This window comes from Accipiter gentilis, chromosome 25 (genome assembly GCF_929443795.1).
Source record: "Accipiter gentilis chromosome 25, bAccGen1.1, whole genome shotgun sequence".
In the NCBI taxonomy this organism is placed as follows: Eukaryota; Metazoa; Chordata; class Aves; order Accipitriformes; family Accipitridae; genus Astur; species Astur gentilis.
In genome coordinates, this window is record NC_064904.1 from 17218044 (window position 1) to 17241681 (window position 23638).

Sequence of the window (23638 nt, forward strand, 5' to 3'; positions counted from 1 at the left end):
GATTACCGGGAAATGGGAGAGACGGGACTGCGTGAGCCACAGTGTGGTTTCTTCTCCATTGTATGAACTGGTTTGGATACCCAGCCTGCGAGCAGCATGAGCTCCACAGGGAAATCAGTCCCTCTTCACTTTCAGCAGGCCTGACACACTGGTGATAGCTGCCAGGCCCAGCCAGCACAAGAGCTTGACTGCAAGAATGAAACGGTGTTTGCTCCAGTGCTGCAGAAAGTGCCACAGTGAAGCTAAGAGACAGACACACAAATACAGCCCAAACTGGTTGACTGTGTGAACTGTATGTTAAGTGCTAAAAAAGTGCTTGAAAGCTGAGCACTGGCAGCTGGAAGACACTCTGAAAACACCACACTGTGAAATTGGCATCATAGCAAGAAAATGTTGCTTTAACCCATCATATGTGGAAGTGCTGATAGTCAGAAAGTCACAGGCTGTAGGACAGGCTAGAAAAGTGATCTATTAAGAAAGATGATTTTTTTTTTTTTTTTCTTCAAACTCCCAAGCATAACAAAACAGTAATTGTTGTGACAGGGAAGATATATGGTATCGGGAGGGAGGGAAAGGAAGGTGAAACCTCAGCTGTCAGAATTTCAGCAGCCTTTTCTTTTTTTTTTGCAGGTACAGTCAGCTTAAAATACTATGAATATGAGAAATGAGTGTTCTTCAGACAGACTGAGGAAAAGGGTGTGGGTGTAGACTGCTATCACTGAGTTTGTGCACAAGGTGTGTGTTTTCTTTCTGAGCTCGTCCAAAGTGTCTCACGCCTCTTAAGAGTTTAACCATGTTTAGAGGAGCCATGTGAGAGAGGTGAGTATCTGAAAGGAGAGGTAAAGCAATATCATGTGCTCTTTGTGTCCTCTTAAGCATGTGAAAATGTGTATATGCAGAGAACAGCTATTACTGTATTGATGGCAGCAATCTGCTGCTGGAGTTTAATATTTAAAAGCCAACTCTGTTTGCCATTGAAAAAAAGGAAAATAACACAATGGAAGTGCGATTGCACAGCATAAATTCATGTGAATTTATCGGTGTAATTTTTTTTGTCCAAAGGCCTAAAGCCTTAAATTAGTATTTTGAATCAGAAGCTAAGACTGGGCCTTCCTTTATCTTTGCCAGAGTTAAATGTGAAGAACAGGCAGTGTTTTTCCTTGTACAGGCTTTAAAAATAAACTGTTACTGTTTTACCGGCTTTTTCAACTGTTCGTGATCCAAGTGAACATACTATCATTATTTTGTAAGTGAGACAAGAAATAAATTGTCTTTTATGCAGGAGATGAAAGTGTCTCAGCCTGGCATTGTTCTCAGCCCAGCCTTGAAAAGGGAACTTCTGTAAAAAATTGCCAGATGAACGATAGCAGAGAGAGACCTAAGTGTTTGTGAAATTTTAAGGCAGCTGTTTTTCATGCTGTGAGCATTACTGTAATTTTCTTCTGTGATGCTCCTGAAGTCCATAAGGAAAAGGTTTGACCCTTGACTACTTCTCAGCACTGATACTTCACCCTGCAGATCCTGGATTTTACAAGTTGAGCAGTGTATTCATACTGTTTCAGAGAGAAGCTGTACAGAAAACACAGCTTTTCACACAAGCTGTTTGACAGCAAGTGAACACTAGTGACTTCTTAGAAGGGTAGGACAGGAATTTCTTGCATACCTGTCCTTCCACAGCAAGGTATGGCTAGTGTAAAGCAAAAGAGGTGGTTGTGAATGATGAGATTAGGTTTAACTCTTACCTAGGTAGCTGACAGGTGGTAACAAGGAGATTGGTGCGGTCTAATTTGCCATACAGATCACTCTGGTGTTTGAACAGCATCAAAAGCTTTTGCCTGAGTTCCACTAGTCATTGACTCTTGTATTATCTATAGAAAACTTTAACTATGATCCAGGAGATAGCAGAGAAAACCCATGGGGTTCTGCCTTCCCAGAAGGGACATTTCTCCATGAGTTGTAGCAACAGTCCTTAGAGTAAATTCCAGTGCTCTGTAATGCTGGGAGGGCAGAAGCAAGGAAAACTGTCCAAGCTGAATATTCATCAGCCTTGTGCAGTATAGACAGCAGGCAAAGGCAGACCGCTTCAGGTTCCTGTATCACTTGCAGTGCAGCACCCTAACTCCGATCCTCTGGCCATGGTACAGCTAGGGTGTTTGGCTTGTATCCTTATTGTGGTATGAAGTCCGTGTTGTAGGAGAAAGGATGGCACTGTTTTTAGCCTGGCCCCTCTGCAGCTCTGAAGCAGAGCCTGTACTTTGACCAGAAGTGATCGTTTAGAGCATTCCTGTCTTTAGCACCACACCGATTCACTGCGGTTTTTTCCACTTTTTGCATGCAAGAAGAGATTTCTCTGCCAATTGGAACAAACTTGGTCAGAATAGATGAACTAAGGGGTGGTTCTTGGGTTAAGAAAATGAGGAAGATGAAGGTCCAGCACCACTGTGCCTGACTTGTGGCATGCCATTCAGTGCTGTCTGTGGCTGCATTGATCTTATGGCAGAAAGCCCTTGAAAAGGGTGGTCCTGCTCCCCTTGGTGCTCAGCTCTGGCCACCTTCCCAGTCCCTTCTGTCCCCACCACCCCAGCTGACTCTCGCTAACCAGCTCAGGCACTAAACCACAGAAAACCACTGATTCCCTCTTTTGCATACTGGTTTAGTTTTCTACTGCTTTAATACCCTGACCAGCATACCACAGGCCAGGTAAGCATCTCGTTTCTGGCAAGGTCAGGATTGGGGATGCTAGGACTGAGGTCGACCATGAAGTGTCGTGGGAGCTGCACCAGGAGTGAACTAACACAGCTTTCTAGGAAGGTGGTAGTGAAGTTGGAACAACACAGATTTCAACATGTTTTTAACAAGCACTGGCCGGTGCCCATATGTTAGTCTTGTATGTGAAGAGCTGAATGAGGGCAGCTGGCTGCAGCCTTTGAGCCTTCACAAATTAGCACATTTCTGTTAAACACTAACTTGGGCTATAGCAAGGGGAGATTCTTGACCAGATCCTTTTTGACGTGGACCTGCTGCAGCTCCACTAGAGAGCCAGCCTGTGTTTTAAAGCTGTGCCTGTCCTGTACTCCTCATAATCATAGAATCATAGAATCATTTAGGTTGGAAAAGACCCTTAAGATCATCAAGTCCAACTGTAAACCTAACACTGCCAACTCCACCACTAAACTATGTCCCTAAGCGCCATGTCCATACATCTTTTAAATATCTCTAGGGATGGCGCCTCAACCACTTCCCTGGGCAGCCTGTTCCAACACTTGACAACCCATTCAGTGAAGAAATGTTTCCTAATATCCAATCTAAACTTCCCCTGGTATAACTTGAGGCCATTTCCTCTCATCCTATCACTCGTTACTTGGGAAAAGAGACCTGTACACACCTCGCCACAACCTCCTCTCAGGTAGCTGTAGAAAGCGATAAGGTCTCCCCCCTCAGCCTTCTGTTCTCCAGACTAAACAACGCCAGCTCTATCAGCCATTCCTCATATCACAGCACTGTTGAGCAAGTCAGGTACATGGGTCTCTCCTGTCACATTTTTAGAAGCATGTTTTAAAAAATACAACAAAGTGTGAAGTGTCTTAAACCACAAAGAGCAGAGAGAGAGACACACACAAACACACACAAAGCACGCCAAAGGCTGCAGGCTGCCTGTCAAAAGGGTACCTGAAATGCTGCTGTGTCCCAGCTGTGCTGAAGGTTGCTGCTTCTCACTGGCAGTGCAGGGTGGGCGAGAAGGTCTTGGCCATGCTAGCACCTGACAATAGCTCTGTGTGTTCATCCAGAAGAAGGAGACCTGAGGTTGGTTTACTCGCTGTTATATAAAACCTCACTGTTTTACTCTAGCTCTGAGAACTCTGCCCATGGTCACAGCTGCTTATTCCTGGGTAAGAAAACATTGAGGAGGTGGCTCCTGGCCGAGCCTCTATGGGGATATCAGCTCCACATCTCTTACATGCCTATGCTGGTGTCAGCCCTCTTAGAGATCCCCTTTCTTTGGGCTGAAGGAGAACTCAGAAGGCAGCAAGACAGCGAGGTTTTAGACACTGCAAAACTAGCTTTGAGGGTCCAGCCCTCCAGCCATGGGTCTGCAATAGTTCTTTCCTTCTTCCTCCCTTGAGATGAGCCTGTATGCAAGGTGAACCGCAATCTTGTTTGCACAAGGACTCTGCAAGGGATGTTGGGACACTTTTTAGCACCCCAATTAAACACCTGGGTTATTCAGTGCAGGATATTTGACATAAGGGAGATGGCAGTTCACATGTTTTGAAGACCAGTTAAGCCCTGGATACCAGTGACAAAGTTAGTCAAAGCCAAATTAAAAATTACTCCTTGGGCTCTTTAGTCCCTTGTTGACTTTCCAGCGTACTTACCCTCAGTTTAAGAGTGCCATACTATCTGGCAATGATATGCACGCCACTGATATAACTAATGCATTGTATCTTAGAAGGAAAAACATTATGTCTTGATGAATGACAAGCATTTTAGAAGGAATTGTTCCAACTGGAGTCAGTCATAGTTTTGATGTTGATTTAATGATCAGATTCATTCAAGGCATTATTTTCCACTCCCTTCCTAATCTCTGGATGAAGTCTTGGTTCAAAGCAAATGCTTTGTGCATAACTTATGAATTGTGAACAATTACCAATTTATAAGTGACAGCCTGATGGGCTGTAATACCTGACAATAATCACCAGAACTGGAACAGCTCCTGTGAATGAGATCCCCCATTCCCACTTCTCTTTCAGCACTTGTGTTTGCTTGCATATCCAGTAGATGCCAGCAGAGACCTGACCACCCAGCACAGCTTTTCAACTAATGATCCTAAGAAAAGCCTCCTTCTGTTAATGAGATCAACCACTCTGCCTTCAGGACTGCTGCATCCCAAATAAAAGCATTCAGAGTGAGGGTTCCGACCAACATAGTGCAAGCCCCAAGAGTAGCTTTCTGAAACCTAGTTTCAAAGACAGATTCAGTAGTCATCAAACTCAACATGTGCTGCTCTTTGGAAGGTTTGTCAAAGAGGCTGGAATGAATAGTTTAGAAAGCGCATCAGAAAAGTGGCATTTTGTGCAACACGCTCTCTAGAGCTGCAGAAGCTGCAGCCTGGATGCCTGGTGAGATCAGTCCTGATGCTGGCAGGGCACTTAGTTCAGCGGCAGAGCTGCCTCTTCAGTCTAGCTGCATTTGTAATTTTATATGGTGACTCTGATTATTAATAATAAATGGGTGCACCTCTAGATCTGCTTGCAAAGCATTACACAGCTACAAGGTAGCAACTACGCGCCGGCAAAATAAATTGGTCCCAAATCCTTCAGGAGGAGTAACCTGCAGTGGGATCCAGGCTTGGGTGACCCTATGCCCAACTGCGCTGCACTGCTTTGCTGCTGCAAGCCATGAGCTCGCCAGGACTAGTGGGGTGAGTCCCAGTGACTTCACTGGGGCTGGATGTGGGAGGGTGAGGCACTATGCATACCATGGCCAGCCCTCTTGCTGTTCCCAATTTGTGAAGGAGCAATGGGTTTCTAATGCTATGCTGCTGGCAGCACACTGCGAGTCTTGAAGCATCGATAGTCATCCCAGCTGAAGTGCTTGGGGAATAGCTCTGCATTTCTTGATATTTTTTCCTAGGAAATCACCACTGTGAGAAGCAGGAGGAAAAGTGACATGGAGAGGCAGACTGTAAATCCCTCTCAGTGGCATCAAATGCATGAAATCAAAGTGAAAGTAGTAGAAACCCCAGAGCACAACACCAGGGCCTGCATTAGTCTAGCAGGGCAGTGATGGATGATGTGCTCAGCCAAGAAGTCCCCAGGAGGCTGTGACAGAAGCCAGAGGAGATTTAGCAAGGGGGGCTTAAAGGTGAAGGGAATGCCGACACAGCATGATGAACACTGAGGGTCAGATCCTGCACTGGATTCACTCACAAAGACCCCCTCCTCGCCAGGCAGCTGTGCCAGAAAGAAGGCAGGTGGTGACACCCTCCAGCATTTCTGTCCCAGGGAGCTGGCAGGGTTGCGCCAAGCAGCTCCCAGGCCAGGCTGGCGTGTCTGCACAGCTCCTGTCCCCATCACTGTGGCCATCGCCACCCTGTGCTCAGCTCCACACTCCTCAGGGGTGGGTTTTTGGCTGAGCCTTAAACTCAGGCTCTTCTAGCACAAATTGCAATAGCCACAACCAAAGAACAATCTGTGCGTTTTTCTGCAGGGATGATTGTGCTCATCTTGCCACCCCAACTGGAGGGGCCGTGCCGGTGCTTGCTGTTCCGGCAGCGGTCAAGCCCTGCAGCCTTGCTTGAGCAGTTTGTACTGGGTGAAACAGCACACCAACGTGCCCACAGGCTTCTGAGGTGATCATGAAAGGTGAGCTGGATCCAGCTATGATTCATCAGAGGAAGTAAATTCACTCTGACAGGAGCTGTTTGTTATTTGTGCTATTTCTGGACTTGCTGGCACTGAGCTCCTCCAGATTCAGCTGGTTTTGGAAAGGCAAGCACTGGCAGAAGCCCACAAAACTGATTGGGGAGCAGTTTCCAAATACTTGGGTTCCTTAATTTATGCATCCATTATTCTTGCCTTTATGAACTATTTTCAGCCTTATCTCTTTCATAAAGAGTCAGCTCAGAAACTAATAAACAAGGGAGCATCTAAAGGGATTCATAAACTAAAAATGGGTTTTTTTTAAAGCTTTGCTCTGAAAAGAGGATTTCACCTTTTCTCAGAGGGGTTTTTATTGTTGTGTGTGCATTGAAGAGTTAAAGACCTTTGCAAATCTCAGTTCTTCATGCATCTTCTTTCCCTTCAGACATGGGGATGCCCTATCCTCCTTGCCACCATAAGGAGAAGCAGAAAGTTGCAGCAAGGGTGACCTTGGGAAGGTCACTTACTTAGGAAAATGACACTCCTCAGCTCCCAGGATGGAGATTGGGAGTGGAAATACTCAGCGCTGCCCTTCCACTTCTCGAGGAACATCCCTGTTTCTCCCAGGGGCCAGAGCAAGTCTGGCTGAAGGCAGCAGGAATCCCTCCACCTGCTTCTGCCAGCAGTACTGATGCATAGGCTTAACCACTTAGGTTTATGCTCAGAGGCTTGACCAGAGGGTTTCGCTGAAGTGTGCACACTCAGAGCAGACGGAAATCGTCCCCAGGTTTGGGCTGCATGTGGGCGCTGGTCTGGCTCCCAGGCGAGGCTGACAGCTAGAACCAGGCTAGCCCATCCCACCGCAGCAAAGGGCAGCTGGAGAGATGCTGGTGCTGCGGCTGGTGAGGAATGAACCCCCTCGGATGGGTCCTAAAAATTCAAAACCCTCAGGGTCATAGATGTGGACAAAAGCAGTAAGATAAATTTCTCTTAAATTGCTCCCCCAGCAATTCCCTCACAACCACGTAAATGTGATTTGCTTTCCTGACCTAGCAACATACTCTGAACTAATCTCAGCAATAGGGGAAAAAATGCTCTGAGTAACCAGGTCACTTATTTCTCCAGCGAAATCTAATGTGCCACAGCACTTGTGCTTCTCCCTGACCTTTGCCTGTGGCTTCTGTGCTCAGTCTGGTGCATTTTACAGAACATTTGGTAATATACAGTCCCTGAGGTCGTGTCAAGTTTTGAATACAACATCTGAATTGTGGATTATTTCCAGAAAAATGTAACAACTCAAACAGTGAATGCCCCCTGCTATTAAAGTGGAAAGATTTGCTGTCAAAACTTGGTCTTGCCTGAGTGCTTCACACTCTGATTTCACAATAAAAAGGGTCTCAGGGAGAGATCACAAGGTGGGTGAAGCACAAGGCTGGGGCTTCCTCACCTTTCCTTAAGCCCATGCAATGATCTGCACAGAGCTTGGCAAAGTAAAGCTGTGTGAATGTACACAAGCACAAATTGAAGCAGAGGGAAAGGCTCCCAGTATGCCACAGTGCCCAAATCCTAGGTAAAGCCAGGGCACTGTCCCAGCTCAGCTTTGTCTACAGCAGCGTCCTGGAAGCCAAAGGGATGGGTTTGGCAGCAGGAGCATAGCTATGTTTTGCTGTCCCATGTCCTCCAGACTTGCTGTTTTGGTGCCCAGGATAAATCCTTGGTTTAGGGCAGCCCTGCTTGCTGTTGCGCAAGGACACGTGTCTTACCTCTCCTGCAGAGCCACGGCTGAACTGAGACCATGGGGACGTAAACAAATGCTGGAATATGGGCCCGTAAAGAAAGCAGTGGAAAAATGACAATTCAATGACTTATCTTTACAGAGCTGCCCTGGGAACTGGGGAACTCCACCTTAATGTCAAGTTCCTGCAACATGACAAAAGAGTGCAAGGAAAGCTGGGTTTTAGCGAGGGGAGCCTGCATGAAACAGGCTCCCACACAGACTCTAGCACTGGGACAAGTCCGGCGGGGGGGGCCACTGTATTGGAGTGGGGCCCTCTGTGATTTCAGACCCATGAAAGTATTTTGAGTTAGTTTATCTTACACATACATGCATTCGTGTTGCCTGCATGCACACACAGAGTGCACCAACCTGAAGCTCAGGCAGTGCAGAAAGTTGCAGCGAAGCCCACATTGTGACCTTTGGCTCTTTGACTCAAATTATGATGGATAGAATTAAAATTATCCCTCCTCAACTACGTTGGGGGAAACTTAAATATGAAATTTAGCATCCTGACTGTTCCACAGCCAGAGAACACTAAACTTTTCAGACCACAGTAGAGGTCTGGCAGAGGAAAGCAAGAGGCAGGGTTGATTTTTTTATACTCAGGACAGCTCTAAAACCGTGAAGTCTGGAAAGTGCCAGCAGATGGTGGTGCTGCCTTTCCTGAGGCTCTGCTGGGGCCCTGCAGCACAGGCTCCCGGCTTTCTCCCTGGCTTACCTGCACACACGCAAGAACCCTGGTTCAAGGCTAAAAATAACATAAAATGCTCAGAGGTTTCAGGTCAGAGTGCCTCTGAGTAAAACGCAGAACTCTTCTTTTCACATGTGTATATTGCAGGACCCCAAGCAATGCCAGGGAGAGAGCTCACAGGAGAGATATCTGCAGGATTTGGTGCAGGAGAGGGGATGGGGATGGGGATGGGGATGGCTCACAGCCTCCCTCCTGCACCCATCAGCCTTCGTGTCACCTTGGCCTTTCCCATCCCACCCAGAAGCACAGCTTGAAGGGCATGTTCACCCCACAGCACAATCTGGTACAGAAATACCTGGGTGCTTTTATGGAGTTTTATTGCTATGCTAGTTTCTGCATTGAGGGATGAGCCTGTTCTTGGGGCGCTCCAGCAGTGCCAGCCCTGCGCAAGGGCTGCAGATCTGGTGATCGGGCTGTGGGAGATCATGACGCTGGCAAAGTGCAATTTTACCCCAGAACATCTGCTTGACCTGTGACATAGGCACTGGCATCGGGGACAGAGCCAGGGCCAGCTACAACACAGGATGGAGCAGGACTGGCAGCATCCCCGCTTTGCTTACCCTTTCCCAAGGGTCTCCAGGACGGATCCCAAAGCCTGACAGATCCATCGGTCCTATTGTACCTTGCCTTGGGAGTAAATCAATATTTCTGGACATGAAGTCTGGCAAGCTCCTGCCAACCCAGCATCCTGCGACCCCTTGCCGGTGGCACCAAAGCGGCAGTGCTGCCAGCGGGGCTGGGAGCCCGCTGTCTCCCTGTCGAGCTGTGCCTGCCCTACTTGCTGAGCTGAGTTTTGCATGCAATACTGTGTCTGCATCAGGCCATCGCCCCAACCTCTTGACTCATCTTTTCCAAGCTGGGTCATCATGCCAAGGATAACAGGTTGAATGCAGGAGATGACACCTGATGCTCCTCGCTCCAGCGGGACTCCCAGTCGCCCCAGCCTTCGGCAATGGGGAAAGCTGCCAGGCTGGAGCAGAGCACAATGGGGAAAGCTGCCAGGCTGGAGCAGAGCACAGCCAAGGCTGGCTCAGCAGGTTTGGTGCCACCGACCCAGGTGGCCCCATGGCACAATTCCTCCGGGAGTGTCATGCCCCGCAGCTCCCCTGGCACCGGCGGGTCTGGGCAGGTTTGGCCCATCCAGCATGCCCTCATGGCTTTAACTGGAGGGAGCAGCCAGGATTTGGGGCACAGAAGTCCTTTTTCAGGTGAAAACCCAGCCAGCCAGGCTCTCGGTGGACATGAGCTCCTGGTGGCATGGGCTCACATAGCACAGCTGTACCAGTCCAGCACAGCACCCACTACAGTTCTCTTTCCTCTGGGATAACAAACGTTGTATCTCAAATTTATGTTCTCAAGCCATAGGTGCTGCTATTTCAGCCCTCAGGAAGGGTTTGCAGGCTGGGAAGCTGGCACGTTACCAGGCTTTTTTTCCCCATCAGATATCTTGGTTGAATAAAAAGCCATGCCCTGTCCTTGCTCACATATCCCACCACCACCCCGTCCCCGACCTGGGGACTGTCCTGTGTCACACACTGGTGTGGCCCAGGAAACCTGCAATCTGCCATTAACCAGCATTTCAGGTCCTTATCGGGTTGTAGGGTTTGGCCGGCTTGTTCACATCCATTTATGGATGCACCCCAGAGCACCCTTGTGGTGGGGACATGGGGATTTATGAAGGGAAGAGCCGCTGAAGCCATTCCCCTTTTGCTCGGGTCCTTTCACTACACAGCCCGGGGATGCTTTCCCGTGGCATCACCAGCCCACCTGGCCACTGGGCGCTGCGATGGTACCACCACTGTCCCACGTTCCCCGCCAGCCCAAATCTGACCAACGCTGGGCCATAAATATGCTCCGTGGTAGGAAACACAGGCCATGGCATGTAAATAGGAGAAAGCTGCGGTGTTTGCCAGCCTGGATGCTGAGTGGGATCGCACCAAAGGAAGCCCCACCAAGCCCAGGGACGTGTTAGATGCCTCATCTGTGCTGGCTTACTGGTTATACTGGGGAAAGCCCTGATCAAAGGGGGGAAGTGTATGGGTCTGAGCACAGTGTAGGCGCTCCCGTCACTAGAGACAGCGAGGTCTGGGGACACTGGGTGCTGTGAAGGTCACTCAATGCAAAGAGCATTGGAAAAAGAAGAAAAATAACATAGAGCCCAGATGGAAAGGTGTGTGGGAAAGGCAATGGTGAGCATGAATAGGCCAAGAGGAGTTTGGGCTACTGCCAAGAAAACATCTCTGGTGTGTCTAGATAGGCTTGCTAGAGGCACGCTGGCCAGCCCAGCCAGCACCGGCTCAGCTCCGTCAGCTGGAGAAAGGGAGATGATCCAATCCCGGGATGCAAAACCGGCGGCTGCCTCAATGCAGGCTCCTAGAAAAGGTGGGAACAGGCATTAGCAACAACGCAGCGGGGAGAAATGAATGGGGTCGCTAACTGGGAGCCGTTTCAGAGCCCACAGGTGGGTGCCCACGAGGATGCTGCGAGCCAGGAGGGTGGAAGAACCCCCCACCGCCTAAAACCCAGCACGCAGGAAAGCGGCGAACCCGCCAGCCAACTCCAGCAATGACTGCAAATACACTCGAAAAAAAGCAACCTGCGGAGGGCCTTTTCTTCAACACCTGTCTCAATCCCCAAATATCCCATTCTCCCCCCGCCCCCCCAAATAACTCGTGGCTCCGCCATGTACACTCACCGAAATTGTTTTTCTTTATTGCATATTGCCATCTTAGAAAATGTACAGTCTCATAACATTACACAGCATTTCCCGCTAGCTAAGACTACTAACATCCTTGCACCTAACAGACTACCTTGGTCACTACGAAGCTAATAAGGTCCAAGACATATACTTCAGTTTACAAATTATTATGGAATTTTTTTTTTTTCCTTTTTGGCATTATTAAAAAAAAAAAAAATTTAAAATACACACCCAAGAGAAAAGAGTGGCTACTTACACCAGCACCAATCTAAAAGTAGTTTTCGACAATGGCACATGGAATTACCTGCACACAGCCTTTGTATTTATTTATAGAGATATAATATTTTTTTCTTTTTTCTTTTTTTTTTTTTGAAAGAAAACAAAGAAATGGCAAACTCAGCCTGAAAACAAGGCTGGTGTAAAACAATAAAAAAACCCAACAAACCAGGTTTGGAAGGGCAAGAGGAAATCTGCCAGGAAAGGTCCTGATGTGGCACTGGGGTCGCGGAGGCAGGAGCTGGGGGTGGGTGCTGGCGGCTGAGCCCTGCACCCAAGGACCCCGGGAGGCGATCACCCTTTCCGACTCCCACCGCCTTTCGAATTAAACACGTGTGACCAACCATTCCTTAAACCATCAGAGGCCAGACTTTTTTTTTTAACCTTTTTTTTTTCCTTCTTTTTTTATATATTTTAAATTCCCCCCCAAAGTCCATTCCCTCAATCGTATCAGCCCCATTTTTTCAGCCATAAATAAAAAATATAAATAGAGGCACTTTAGTTAAGGAATAGTATTATCATTACCTTTTGTCTTTATTTCCCCCTCCTTCTTAAAGCAAAGTGCTTAATTCCACCTTTGAACATAATCTGCAGGTTTTGCAGCTGCTTGGATACCAGGTGCTGGACTTTTTTTTGCGCTTACCTGCTTTATTTATTACTGCTTTAAATGCTACTCAGAAAGTCTTTTTTTTTTTTCTTTTCTTTTTCTTTTTTTTTTTTTTTTTAATCTACAGTGCGTCAAAAGTTGCAATGAAGAAAAGAACTAGATGGTAAAACCACAGTTCTTGACAGCTCTGGTTAGAGAGAGATTTCACAGCTTTCACTCAGCACGCAGACCCTGCGGCCTTCAGGTGCTTAGAACCATATTTTTTTATACAAATTAGTTTAAACAGCACTTTTGCTATACAGTACATATAGTTAACTGACATCCCATACCCCACCAGTAATACCGATTATCTGACAAAAAAAAAAAAAAACCAAACCAACCTTATTTCAAATAGTGTTAATATCTAGTGCAACAGGGACAAACTCATCTCTCCACAGGAAAAAGAACAAACAAACAAAAAAAAAGGATCACAAAAGTATTGGTGGTATAAAAAGGTTTTGTTTTGTTTTCTTAAAAAACACACCACAAATAAATAAAAGTAAAAAGTAACAGTCCTCTATATACTCAGCATAATTTAAGAATAGAAATGTTAATATGTTAATGGTGGTTACTTTTTATTCTCCAATTCTCAATTTTCTAAACCTTTAAATTATTACTCCCTGAGAGCTTTGAATTATTTTTATTTATTTTTTTTTGTCTTTTTTTGGACTGACATTTGACAGGTAGTTCTGCTTACAAATTTGCAATGACAATGAACAGCAAACCAGTTGAAAAAGGACCTGGCTAAGAGATGAGCATTTCTTGGCATCACTGCTTCTGTGTGTCCGATAAAGAAAAGAGAAAAGAAGGCAAGTGAAAGTCGGCCAGTTTTGCACCAGCCCCTTTGTATATCAGAGACCTTCGGTCCTGACCACCTTTACAGAGGATACAGTTTGTCCCATTGAACAGAAAGCAAGAATAAAAATTACAACACAAAAGTTTACGCGCTTCGTCTCCTCCGAGAACCGACCTTTCCCACTGTGTTGGGCCAGCAAACGTTATAAAAGTATAAATACATCTGTGTGGCGTTAGAGCGATAAGCACTTTGGGGTAAACTTTTTCCTTTAGCGAGGTGGCGGCAAGAGGAAAAAGAGCGTTTCCCAAGGATGACGGGAAGAGCATCGCCGGGAGCGCCCATGGCGCCGAGCTCGGGAACCAGCGCGAAAGCACAGATCTGCGAGTTTTTTTGGAATAACCACAACGAGAAAAAAAAACAACCAACGGATTAAAGTTCAGTCAACTTTGTTTTTTTCTTTTCTTCTTTAAACCGCTCGGCTTGTGTGCAAGGCGTCCCCTGCAAATGGCCCGGGGGGTCCAAGCAGGAGAGTGGTGGGGAGCGGCTTCCCATTGCCTTTGGGGACCATGGGGACCGCCGGCATCTCTGGGTTGGGTCCTCTCTTGCTCCGCGGACGCAGCATTGTGCTTGTGCATGGGGAGAACTACTTTTCGGAGTGGGTCAGAGGGGAAGGGGCAGCGCTGGCACCCATCAAGGTGGGCTGCCCACACACCTCCATCCGCGCCCCCGACCCGACTATATACACGGTATATACACACACACACTCGCCCGCGGGGAGAAAGAGCGTGCCACTGTTTCGCTTTGAATCGCAAGGCAGTATAGCGGGAATAAAACCTCCCCCCAGCCACTTCAAAAAGACTAACCCGCGTTTTTTTTTGTCGGGTTTTGTGGCGGTGGTTGTTTGTTTTTCAGAAGTTGAGCTTGGTGATGGGCCGCTCGCGGCTGCTGTCGGCCAGCTGGTTGGCGATGCGCTTGCGGTTGCGCTTCAGTTTGGAGAGGTCCTTGTCGAAGACTTCACCTGAGCGCAGGGCCGAGACGAGGTCGTCGAACTCGCCGCCTTCCTCCCCGCTCTCCTTCGCCTTCCTCGCCTTGCGCTCCCGCTCCCGCTGCTCCTTCAGCTACGTGCCGTGGCGCAGGGGGGAAAGGAGACATCTCACTCTCATGCAGGTGGTTGTGGGGCTGCCCAACACACGTGTGGTGACCCCCAAACTCATGAAACAAGAGTGGTTTCCCACCCTAGTGCTTAGCATGCGAGAGCTGGTCAGGTTTATTGACACCACCCACGGGCTGAGGTCCACAGCCAGCTCTGCTGCGTGTTTCAGCTCCGAGATCTCCAACCCAAGGTCATTCGTTAATTAAGCAATCAACAGTGAAAAGCCAGTGGGTCTAAGAGCACAGAAGCTCGTTGCCCAGTCTTCAGTGCTCCCCGTGCCACCATGGCCACGGTTGCCATCCCTGGGTGCCCCTGGGGTGCTGCCGGACTCGCCGGTGCCCGCTCACCTGCGCCTCCATGCGTGCCCGGCGCTCCTCCTCCTCCTTCCTCCTCCTCATGTTCTCGTTCTCCTGCTTGGCCTCGGTCACGGCTTGAAGGAACTGGTCAAAGATGCCGAAGAACTCGTCAGGCTGCATTTTGTCCGTGTCTTCTCCAAAGTGCTTCACAGCCTTGGAAAACTGGGAAAGAGAAGACAGCGGTCCATCAGTCTCGGAGATACCCGCTGTGCCAGCGAACCCCCCCATGGGAAGCCTTCAACCTGATGGAATGGAGAGAAACACTTCCAGTGGCCACAGCGGAGAGCAGGGCTTTGCTTCATCAAGCCTCGACTTAAACATGAAATAAATCATCTGATGTTTTACCTGCTGCCCTGTAAGAGCCAACCTGGATCACTCCCGAGCCCCCTCTTCCCTTCTCGCCTCTGGCTCTGCTGAGCTCCCCCCTGCCCCAGCTCGACTTTATTAACTAAGCAGCAGTAAAAACAAGGAAGCAAAATATTGTGGGACCAAAGACCGAAGACATAAAACTAATAGTAAACACGGCAGGGGAAGGGAAACTCGCACTTTTAAGTTTTTCTTTGAAGTATTTTTGGGGTATTATTTATCATTGCCACATGCTCTGCTATTGAAACCAAATGTGTTGGTGAAACTTCTAAAAGACATTCCCGCCCGGGCTCAGGCACAGCCCAGAGTAGGGAAATAGGGAGTTTTCCGGCCTTTCGTGCTGTTTGCACACCATTAATGTAAGGGAGTCGAATGAGGCCGTAGCAAAGGTCAGGACAGGACATCCACGATCTGCCAATGCATCTCAGTCCCCAAGGAGCCTGTGGGTCATTCTTGGGACTGACATCCTTTGTTCTCACTTTCAGTTTGAAGGAGAGTCTTTGTGCACAGTAAGTTTGTTAAAATTGTGATGGCACGTTCTGAAGATAAGCACGCTTAAAAGAAAAGAAAAACAAAATCAAAGCACAAACAGATTTATTAGTTGCTTTGATTTTGCTGGGTAGACTGAGAGGAACATTTTTAAAGCCTGCCTGTATGATTTAGTTTTATTTGCAGGGTTGCCCCAGGCTCTTCAAAAGACATTTAGGGCATTTTTATTCCTTTGTTTACTTAAGAGACTTAGCACTTCAAGATGGGAATTCCTTCAAGGGGGGAATCTGAGAGGTGCCACTATATAAGCCAAAATAATTGAGGTTATTCTTATTGATTTTCATCAAGATATTAAATTCTCTGCCATGTTACAGAGATTCTGGTAGGGGGAGAAAGGCTGAAAATGTTATTCTCACAGGATTTAAAGTTTATAAAACAGTGATGTTTCTGCTTTCCTGAAAGAAAGTAGTAACATCATGTGAATCTGGACATGTGTTTAAAAAGCAAAGAGCTGGTGCACTTTGCACAACCCATCCTATCCAATAACCATGGGAAGAAGAGCTGCACATTGCTTCAGAGTAGACTTCGATGGGTGCTGGGGACCATGACCAGACCTTCTCCTTCAGATCCAGCCAAATCAGCAGAAGACGATAGTTCGCAGAGCATTTGTCATCATCTCCACAGTCCTAACTTACTGCCGGGAAGATTTACTAGGTTAGTGTCAACAGTTTAAACAGGTGCCCTGGGTTAGCCATGGCCTCAGGAAGGCAATGGTCTGAAAGACGGTGCCAAGTGGACATTGGTACAAGCGGGGAGAAGGAGGCGGTGACACTTGGTAACTTCTGTCTTTGGAGAGATAGCTCATGCAGTGGGACAGTGATGGGACCTCTAAAACGGCCTGTGCTGGACTATCTCCCTGCCACTTCAATTAAGATGAAGGCCAGGCCAGGGAGGAGATACTGAAGACTGTTCTTGGAGGAAATGGAAATCACTTGCGTGCCCCTTTGCTGAAAGAGGAGAAGCAAAAGGTGCTTGGGAATCACCGATGTCAGCCAACGGCCACCCCTTTGCTGTGATTTAACCCAGGCTGGTAGGGAGAAAAGGACAACATGGCAAGAGGTCCTTGCACGTGGCTGCAAAGCACTCACCAAGGCATTACTCTGGGGAAGGCGAACCTTTTAAGTAGCTTCTCTAACCAAGTCTGAAGCTGGCCTCAGTTCATGTCACTGAGCTCCTCTCCCTCTTCTCTGGAGAGAATAGCTGGGCAGGTCTCAGACCAAAGTTACGCATTGGATGTTATTTTGCCGTATATAAGTGGGGTCACTCAGGCAGCCTGGGTTGTCTCTGATATCAACCTCTGGGTGACCTCACGTCCAGCCTGAAGACCTGGTTGCATTTTTAACAACTTTTCCATCAACAACAGACAGAACAGCCTGCTTTCTTGCCACCTTCAGCTTTCATTGGCTAAGAAGCCCCAGCTTCCCAAGACTGGGATATTTCCATTTTAAGACACTGAAAAAAAAGCAAGCCCTCTAGGCTTGAGTGAAAGCTCTTCATCAAAACTCAGATCCTCACAAATGACCTATCATCTCCTCCCCTGATGGACACAACTCTCCCATGGCCAGCGCCTGCCTTGCATTTCTAAAAGACACGACAGGTATCTCATGGCTTTCTACAACACACCTTGCGTCCCAGAAGCAGTCTGTTGGCCTGACCTGCAAACCCCTGGCATGTTGGGTTGTGGAGCAGGAAAAAGGCCCTGGGGACAGACAGGGACATACCCACCCACCCACTCCAAACAAACCATGAATAGCAGGCCAGCCCCTTTCTCATGTCAGGGTCTCAGCAAGACACTCGCATGGTCTTGTGGGAGAGGTATCTGAGATGTTAACGTGCAGCGTGTGCTCTGGCAAGGCCAGGACCATCCCTCCCCTCTTGGCTGGAGGAAAGGCTGAAACACCACCCAGATCTCAAGGACATTAGCGACCTTACCAGCTCTTTCGCTTCCATCAGAAGATCTTCAACATCCGAAAAGCTGAAGCTGGCTAATGTGATGAACTGGCTGACGACAGACACAAACTTGTCGCCTGTTTGCTGAACCTGAGACTTCTGGAAGTCCAGCTCCTTTGGGGAAAAGAAACGTACATCTGGTCAGGCCTTGGCTGACGAGGGACATAAATACCATCGGCCTTCGGTAGTGCCGCGGGTCCTGGCTGCACCGCCACCGCTGCTCCCCCCTGCCACGCACAAGACCACAGATTACCCCGTTTTACAATATCATGCCTGCAGTGTGCTTTTAAGGCCAAATCCTGCAGAGGAGCTCATGGAAACAGCATAATTTAGCAAGACAGTGAGTCCTTCGGGATACCTCCTCCATTTCATCACCACTCCAGCTGGGCTGCAGAAGCGCTCCCCAGCCCGAGCCCCAACCCTCTGCAGTTTTACAGCCAAAGGGAGACCCCTCGGCTCATCACAGGTCCTCCGCAGGCATCATCACTAGACTTAGTCAGCCTCCCTTGGCGTATTAGGATCATAGAGTCATAGAATGGATATAAACCACACACGTGCCTAACCACACACGGCAACTTTGGTGCCAGAACAGCCCTAAGAGGACAGGCGCATGTGCAGGGCAGGAAGGAAAGACAAACAGATCTCCAGGATGTGAGATAAAAGCAGCTTCGCTGGGAGCTCCCTCGCCTGCCTCCCTAAGGAGGGATGCCGTGGTGCTCGGAGCCAGGCTGGACTATATTTGATTTAAATAATACTTACAGTCTCCACTGCTCTCAGGCCGCTCCTCAGAGTGTTTATTTCTTTCTCCAGCTCGGTCATGCTGTTGGAAATGGCAGGATGTTAATTTTCAGCCTTCCCCAGCAAATCCTACAGCTCTCCGACCAACTTGGCCGTGTTTTTCCACTGAAAAGACCCCGGCACTGCACACATTGCCTACTGTTTGCAGAGCAGCGTGCCTCGAGCAGCAAATCGGGCTGACAGCCTCTAAGCTAGGACAGCTGCCTATCTCAAAGTGGCTGCAGTTGCTTGTTTTAAAGCAAAGCACTTTTCTGTATTTTTAAAGGGGACTGTGCAGGCTTAGCAAGCTCAGCAGCCTCCAGACCTCTGCAAGCAAAAGGAGAGCTCAGGAGAGGGCTTTGCTGGGCACAGATTTCCCTTCCCCTCTTGAGGGCCAGCAGAAAATAGGCTTGTTGTCCCAGTGCACAGCAGACAGTTTTTCAGGGTACCGTGGTTAGGTGAATGCCACGCAAAGCATCCTTCCTAGCAGTGAGGCTTTCATAAAGGGAGACAACCCAAATATAGAAAATAAAAATAAATCATCCCATCTGGCGCTGACTTTGTTTACACAAGGCTCACGCCCCCGATGAGCTTCGAGTTCAAGTGCTTACGGGTTTCCACCACTACATCTGAGGGGAAGCTTTCTCACAAAGCCTCGATGACCGCAGGCTTGACGTCTTTCCAGGGGTGTCTGTCCTAGGGCTGGGGTCCCTGGAAACGCTGACGTCGGGTCACGGGGCAAGCGTTCCTGGCAGGTTTAGTCTGGGAAAATGCAGTTTTGGGAGCCCTGTGCTCCAGCAGTTCATTACTAGTGGTGGGACTGACAGAGGCAGCAATTTTGCTTCACAGCTGCAGGGCTGGGGGGAATTTAGGGTTTTCCAGAGCTTTAGAAATTTTTTTGGTTTCACTCTAGATTGGACCAAACCCAAATATTACATACGATGTCCAGTTTAGAGCAAAATGATAACATTTTTTTTGGAAAAAAACCCCTCTATGCAGACATTTTCTTTCCCATACGTGTATCTGTACAACAGCTGCAGATACACGAGCATGAGAAAGCCGGAGCCTCCAGTGGCGAGGAGCATGCCCTGCTTAACCATGTTCTCAGCTGATGCCTACGAGCACAGCCGCCACACGCTCCTCCTCGCACGCCAAGATTTGTCCTGTCACTTTGTTTAATCCCTATGGCTGACTATTTTACATTTTAAACGTGAGGATGCTTGCTTTGCACATTACAGCTCTTCCGTGGGGAGGCCACTATCGCTACAAACGCACTTTGAAACTTGAAAGACCCTTGAGCCGCCGTAAACTCTGTGCATATTTGCCACCCCCTCTCTAAAAAGCTGCAGTTTCAGGCCCGTTTCATGTCCACGGCTAACACAAACGCGTGCTGACTGCAGAAATGTGTGATCTTTGCTGCTCGGGTCCCCGAAGCAGCAAAGCCTGTAAGCTCCCGGTGAACTTTAAAACCGAAACAGAGCCTCATTGATTTCAGAGGGACTTCAGCACATACTTGAGGGCTTTGCAGAGCAACAGCAGATTCCTCCTGCACTTAAAAGTTCAGCGTGTGTTCAAGGGCTTTGCTGAACTGGGGCCTCTGCCTGCAAAGAGACGGCGGCAGCCTGCTCCGAACAGGTCACTGGGAGGCAAGCAGGGTTTAAAAGCTCCTCGCAAACACCAGAAGCTCCATGTCGGTGGTGAAACGAGGGCCAGGCAGGACCCGGAGGTAGGTGAGCCTCTCGCACCGCTGCCTGGTCCTGCCCGCGCTGCAGGCAAAGCCTCCCTGCCACACGCAGATAAACAGCTGCCCTTTATCTGCAGCCACACCGCAACCGCTTCCTCCCGGATTACTTAACGTACCATTAGAAATTAATTAAATGCTTCTGCGGTGAGATAACAACAGGAAACGGCTGCTCCAAGCAGCTCCCCTCCCTCTCGGTCGGAGGCTCGCAGTCCTTTGCTGCAAGGGCTGAGATTTAAAGCCGCCAGGTGATGTTTGCTCCTGCCTTTGGGGCTGCTCTCAGGCCAGCGTGGCCGCAGCACAGGGCCCAGCCCAGCGGTCAGGATCCGGCCAGGAGCGGGAGCAGGGGAGGGTGACACAGAAAGGCAGGCTGAAGGGAGGGGAGAGGCGCTTCCAGCATTCCTTAAGCACCACCTAAATCCCTGCTTACTTGACTTTGGCTGCCTGTGGGATGTCTCGCAGCTCCTCGTGCAGGCGGAGGACTTTGGGATATTTCTTTTCCACAATAGTGATGAGATAGTGCAGAAGGGTGATGTTCCTAAGAGAGACGAGCGGCGAGGTCAGCGTGGCGGCACCATGGGGAGACGAGAGCTCGGTCGAAACCCCCGCTTAAATCCCAACCCTAGTAATGAACTGTTTTGGGATTTCTGCAAGGATGCTGCTCGCTGCCTGTCTGGGGACATGGGATGGGTCTGTCCCAGTGCAGAGCAGCCTGGTCCCTGCAAGCAAGTGCCCTCCACAGGAGGGACCCAGGGGAGGTGACTTGAGCATCACCGCTCCCGTCCTCCGTTGTCTTTACTGATGGATGAGTCCAGGCAGGTTTGAGACCTGACCCAGCTCCTCTCACTCTGTGCATGGAGCTCGCTGGGGAAGAGCAAACCAGGCGATGGCTGTGGCAGCTCAGGGGTGCTGCAGAGGGGGTTCCCGTGGAGAGGAGCCGCTGGGACCCCTCCTCTGGCCACTGCGCCACAGCACGGTGGCTCTTGGCTTCTCAAAGGGGGGAAAAAAGCATTTGGAGGATGATCCTCCTAATCAGCCTTGGCCGCTGTTTAGCCAGCCCAGGAAGGAAAGCCCCCATCAATCCCCCTGCTGATCTGCAGCTTGGCTTCCCTCGAGATCTGTCCTGCTCAAAAACTGGATGCTTGCAGTATCAGATGCACCAGATGGGGCAGCAGGAGGGAGGGGACTGCTCCCACCTACCCACATCCCAGAGGCAACCAACGCTAATGGCCCCTCCGTTCTCCCAACAACCCTGGGGCCCACGGACACTACCGAGGGCGAAGGCAGGGGCTGCTCACTTGTCAATGCTGGACTTGGTGTCCGCGATCTTGTTGAGGCTGGAGATCTTAAACCCGAAGGCGTTGCCCCTCTGGCCCTTGTTCATGTAGTTCCCGAAGGCCAGGACCACCTCTAAGAGCTGCTGGAGGCTGCTGCTCTGCAGCACTGCCTTGGAGCCAGCACGGATGGCTGAAAGCAGAGAGGTGTGGGACATTACCCCCTGCCACGACAGCACACCAGTCCCCTTTTCTTGCAGCAATCCCCTCAGCGCCCCCGTGACCAAAGAGTGATCACCAAGTCCCTCCTTTCCCCTGTGTCACTGCAACCTCCACGCGGACCAGGCTCGCCCTGGCATGGAGGGATGCTCTTCCTACGAGCGCTCCCTGTGCCTGCACAGAGCCCCTTAGCAGGTCTGGTCACTTGCCTTCCACCTTGGGTTTGACTTCTGCAACTCTCTCTGCAAACTTCTTCTTGAAGTAGAGGGACTGCAGCCTTTGCTGATAATGGTTTATCCTGGAAAAAAAAGAGGTGCAGGTTGAGCTTTCCTTCCTCCAGGAAGAGGTCTTGCTCTGCTGCTCACAGCTGTGCTTACAAAGCACGTTTGAACCACAGCGATTAAAAAATAATGACCGCATTTCTCCCTGAAACTTTGCTGAGGTGGTAAAAAATGACAACTGAAGCTACAGCTGTCCTGCGGTGGATCCAGGTGGGCTCTTAAGCACATGCTTAAGCCTATCCTTAACTCAGCATGTTCAACAAGTGCACTTTTACACCCTATTGCTATGAACAAACAGTTCTTTTACAACCACTCCTTAACAAATTTGCTAATGAGGTCTGGGCTCCCAATGGCTTTGTGATGAGCTGCAGCTGGACACAGGCACACCAACTACTAGCACTAACAAAACTGGACCTTCAGATCCTCAAAATGATGGCCTGGGCTGGGAAGTTACCAGCACAGCCCAATCCAGCCCTTTCCTGGGCAAGTTAGGGATGGCTCTGCTCCTGTCAGTTGTATTTAGGCTAAACACGATCTCACTTGTACGCAAATGGCAGTCTGATTTGAGTCATTTGGACCAAGGACCCATGGGAGACAGACAAGGCCATGGGCTACGCTGTCGTTGTGCTAATCAGAGGTGACAGAGACATCACACTCAGTTACAGACCACAGGGCAAATTAAAAAGCTGTGCCAGAAATCAAGGAAAATATTTGCATCGGCACCTTGTGCTTTCCAAAAGATGAAGGCATGGGAGCAACGCTTGGGCAAGAGACTGTGAAGAAGAAAGGTGACCTGTGATAGGAAAGCTAATTCTGAGCATCTTCCAGCCCCGAGGGCTCAGGTCTGAACTTCACAGCTCTGTGCTGCCTGTCTTTGACACTCAGCAACTACACGGTGCATCGCCCCGGTGTTCATTGGCGCATTTCTCAGGGACGACAGGAGTGTTTCTATTTTTGATCTTCCAGTACAATCTCAGACGTAAAACTCACTGCCTTTGCAAACAAGTAACTTGCTTGAAGTTCAGCTAAGAAATGCAAAGAGCTCAATACTCAGTTGGATTTAAATAAGGAGCTTCAAGATTTTAAACCAGCACCTCTAGAGGATGTGCATGCAAAAGATAAGGTTATTCATCCCTGAAGACTTCTAAGTCTTAAATGATTGCTACCAGGAGCAGGAAGAAATGACATTTGCTTTCTGTCTCATATATTCTCAGGAGCCCCAGGGACAAGTCATTCCTGAGGTGAAAAGTGGGACTCATCTACACAGCAGGGCAAAATTTACATACATCAGTCTTCAGTATTCGTAAGGATATGTTCATGTGAAAGGGAAAGGAGCCCTGTGTTACCATTCAAACAGCACTTCCCACCTGGGCCATGATGCAGATGATGCAGTCTTTTGCAGAGTTGTGCCAGACTGAGCTCTTCTCCCACAAATGAGAGGGGAAATGTGTCGGGACATGACCTGGGAAGCCAACACCTCTCTCCAGACAGTCCATATCCCCATCCCTCCCCCTGCTCTGTTCAGCTGCGGCTTGTCTGGGACACGCAACCCTGATTTTAGGAGCACAGCATCTTGAGTGTTCCTTATGGGTGGGAGCACCTTGCTTGCCCTCCTATCCGTTTAGCCCACTCATTTCTTGATGTGAAAAACAGTAAGCAGGGCTTA

General features: G+C 49.0%; 1 protein-coding gene across 1 annotated transcript in view; it reads right to left on the bottom strand.

Annotated features, from left to right (window-relative positions):
- Positions 1–11590: 11590 nt before the first annotated feature.
- DAAM1 (dishevelled associated activator of morphogenesis 1) overlaps positions 11591–23638 on the bottom strand; it is a 98292-nt gene continuing 86244 nt past the window's right edge. The window contains 7 exon segments of the mRNA XM_049828646.1: positions 11591–14424; positions 14807–14977; positions 17663–17794; positions 18440–18500; positions 20629–20736; positions 21497–21665; positions 21901–21989. Coding sequence (XP_049684603.1) covers positions 14215–14424; positions 14807–14977; positions 17663–17794; positions 18440–18500; positions 20629–20736; positions 21497–21665; positions 21901–21989 — 940 coding nt within the window. The 3' untranslated portion in view covers positions 11591–14214.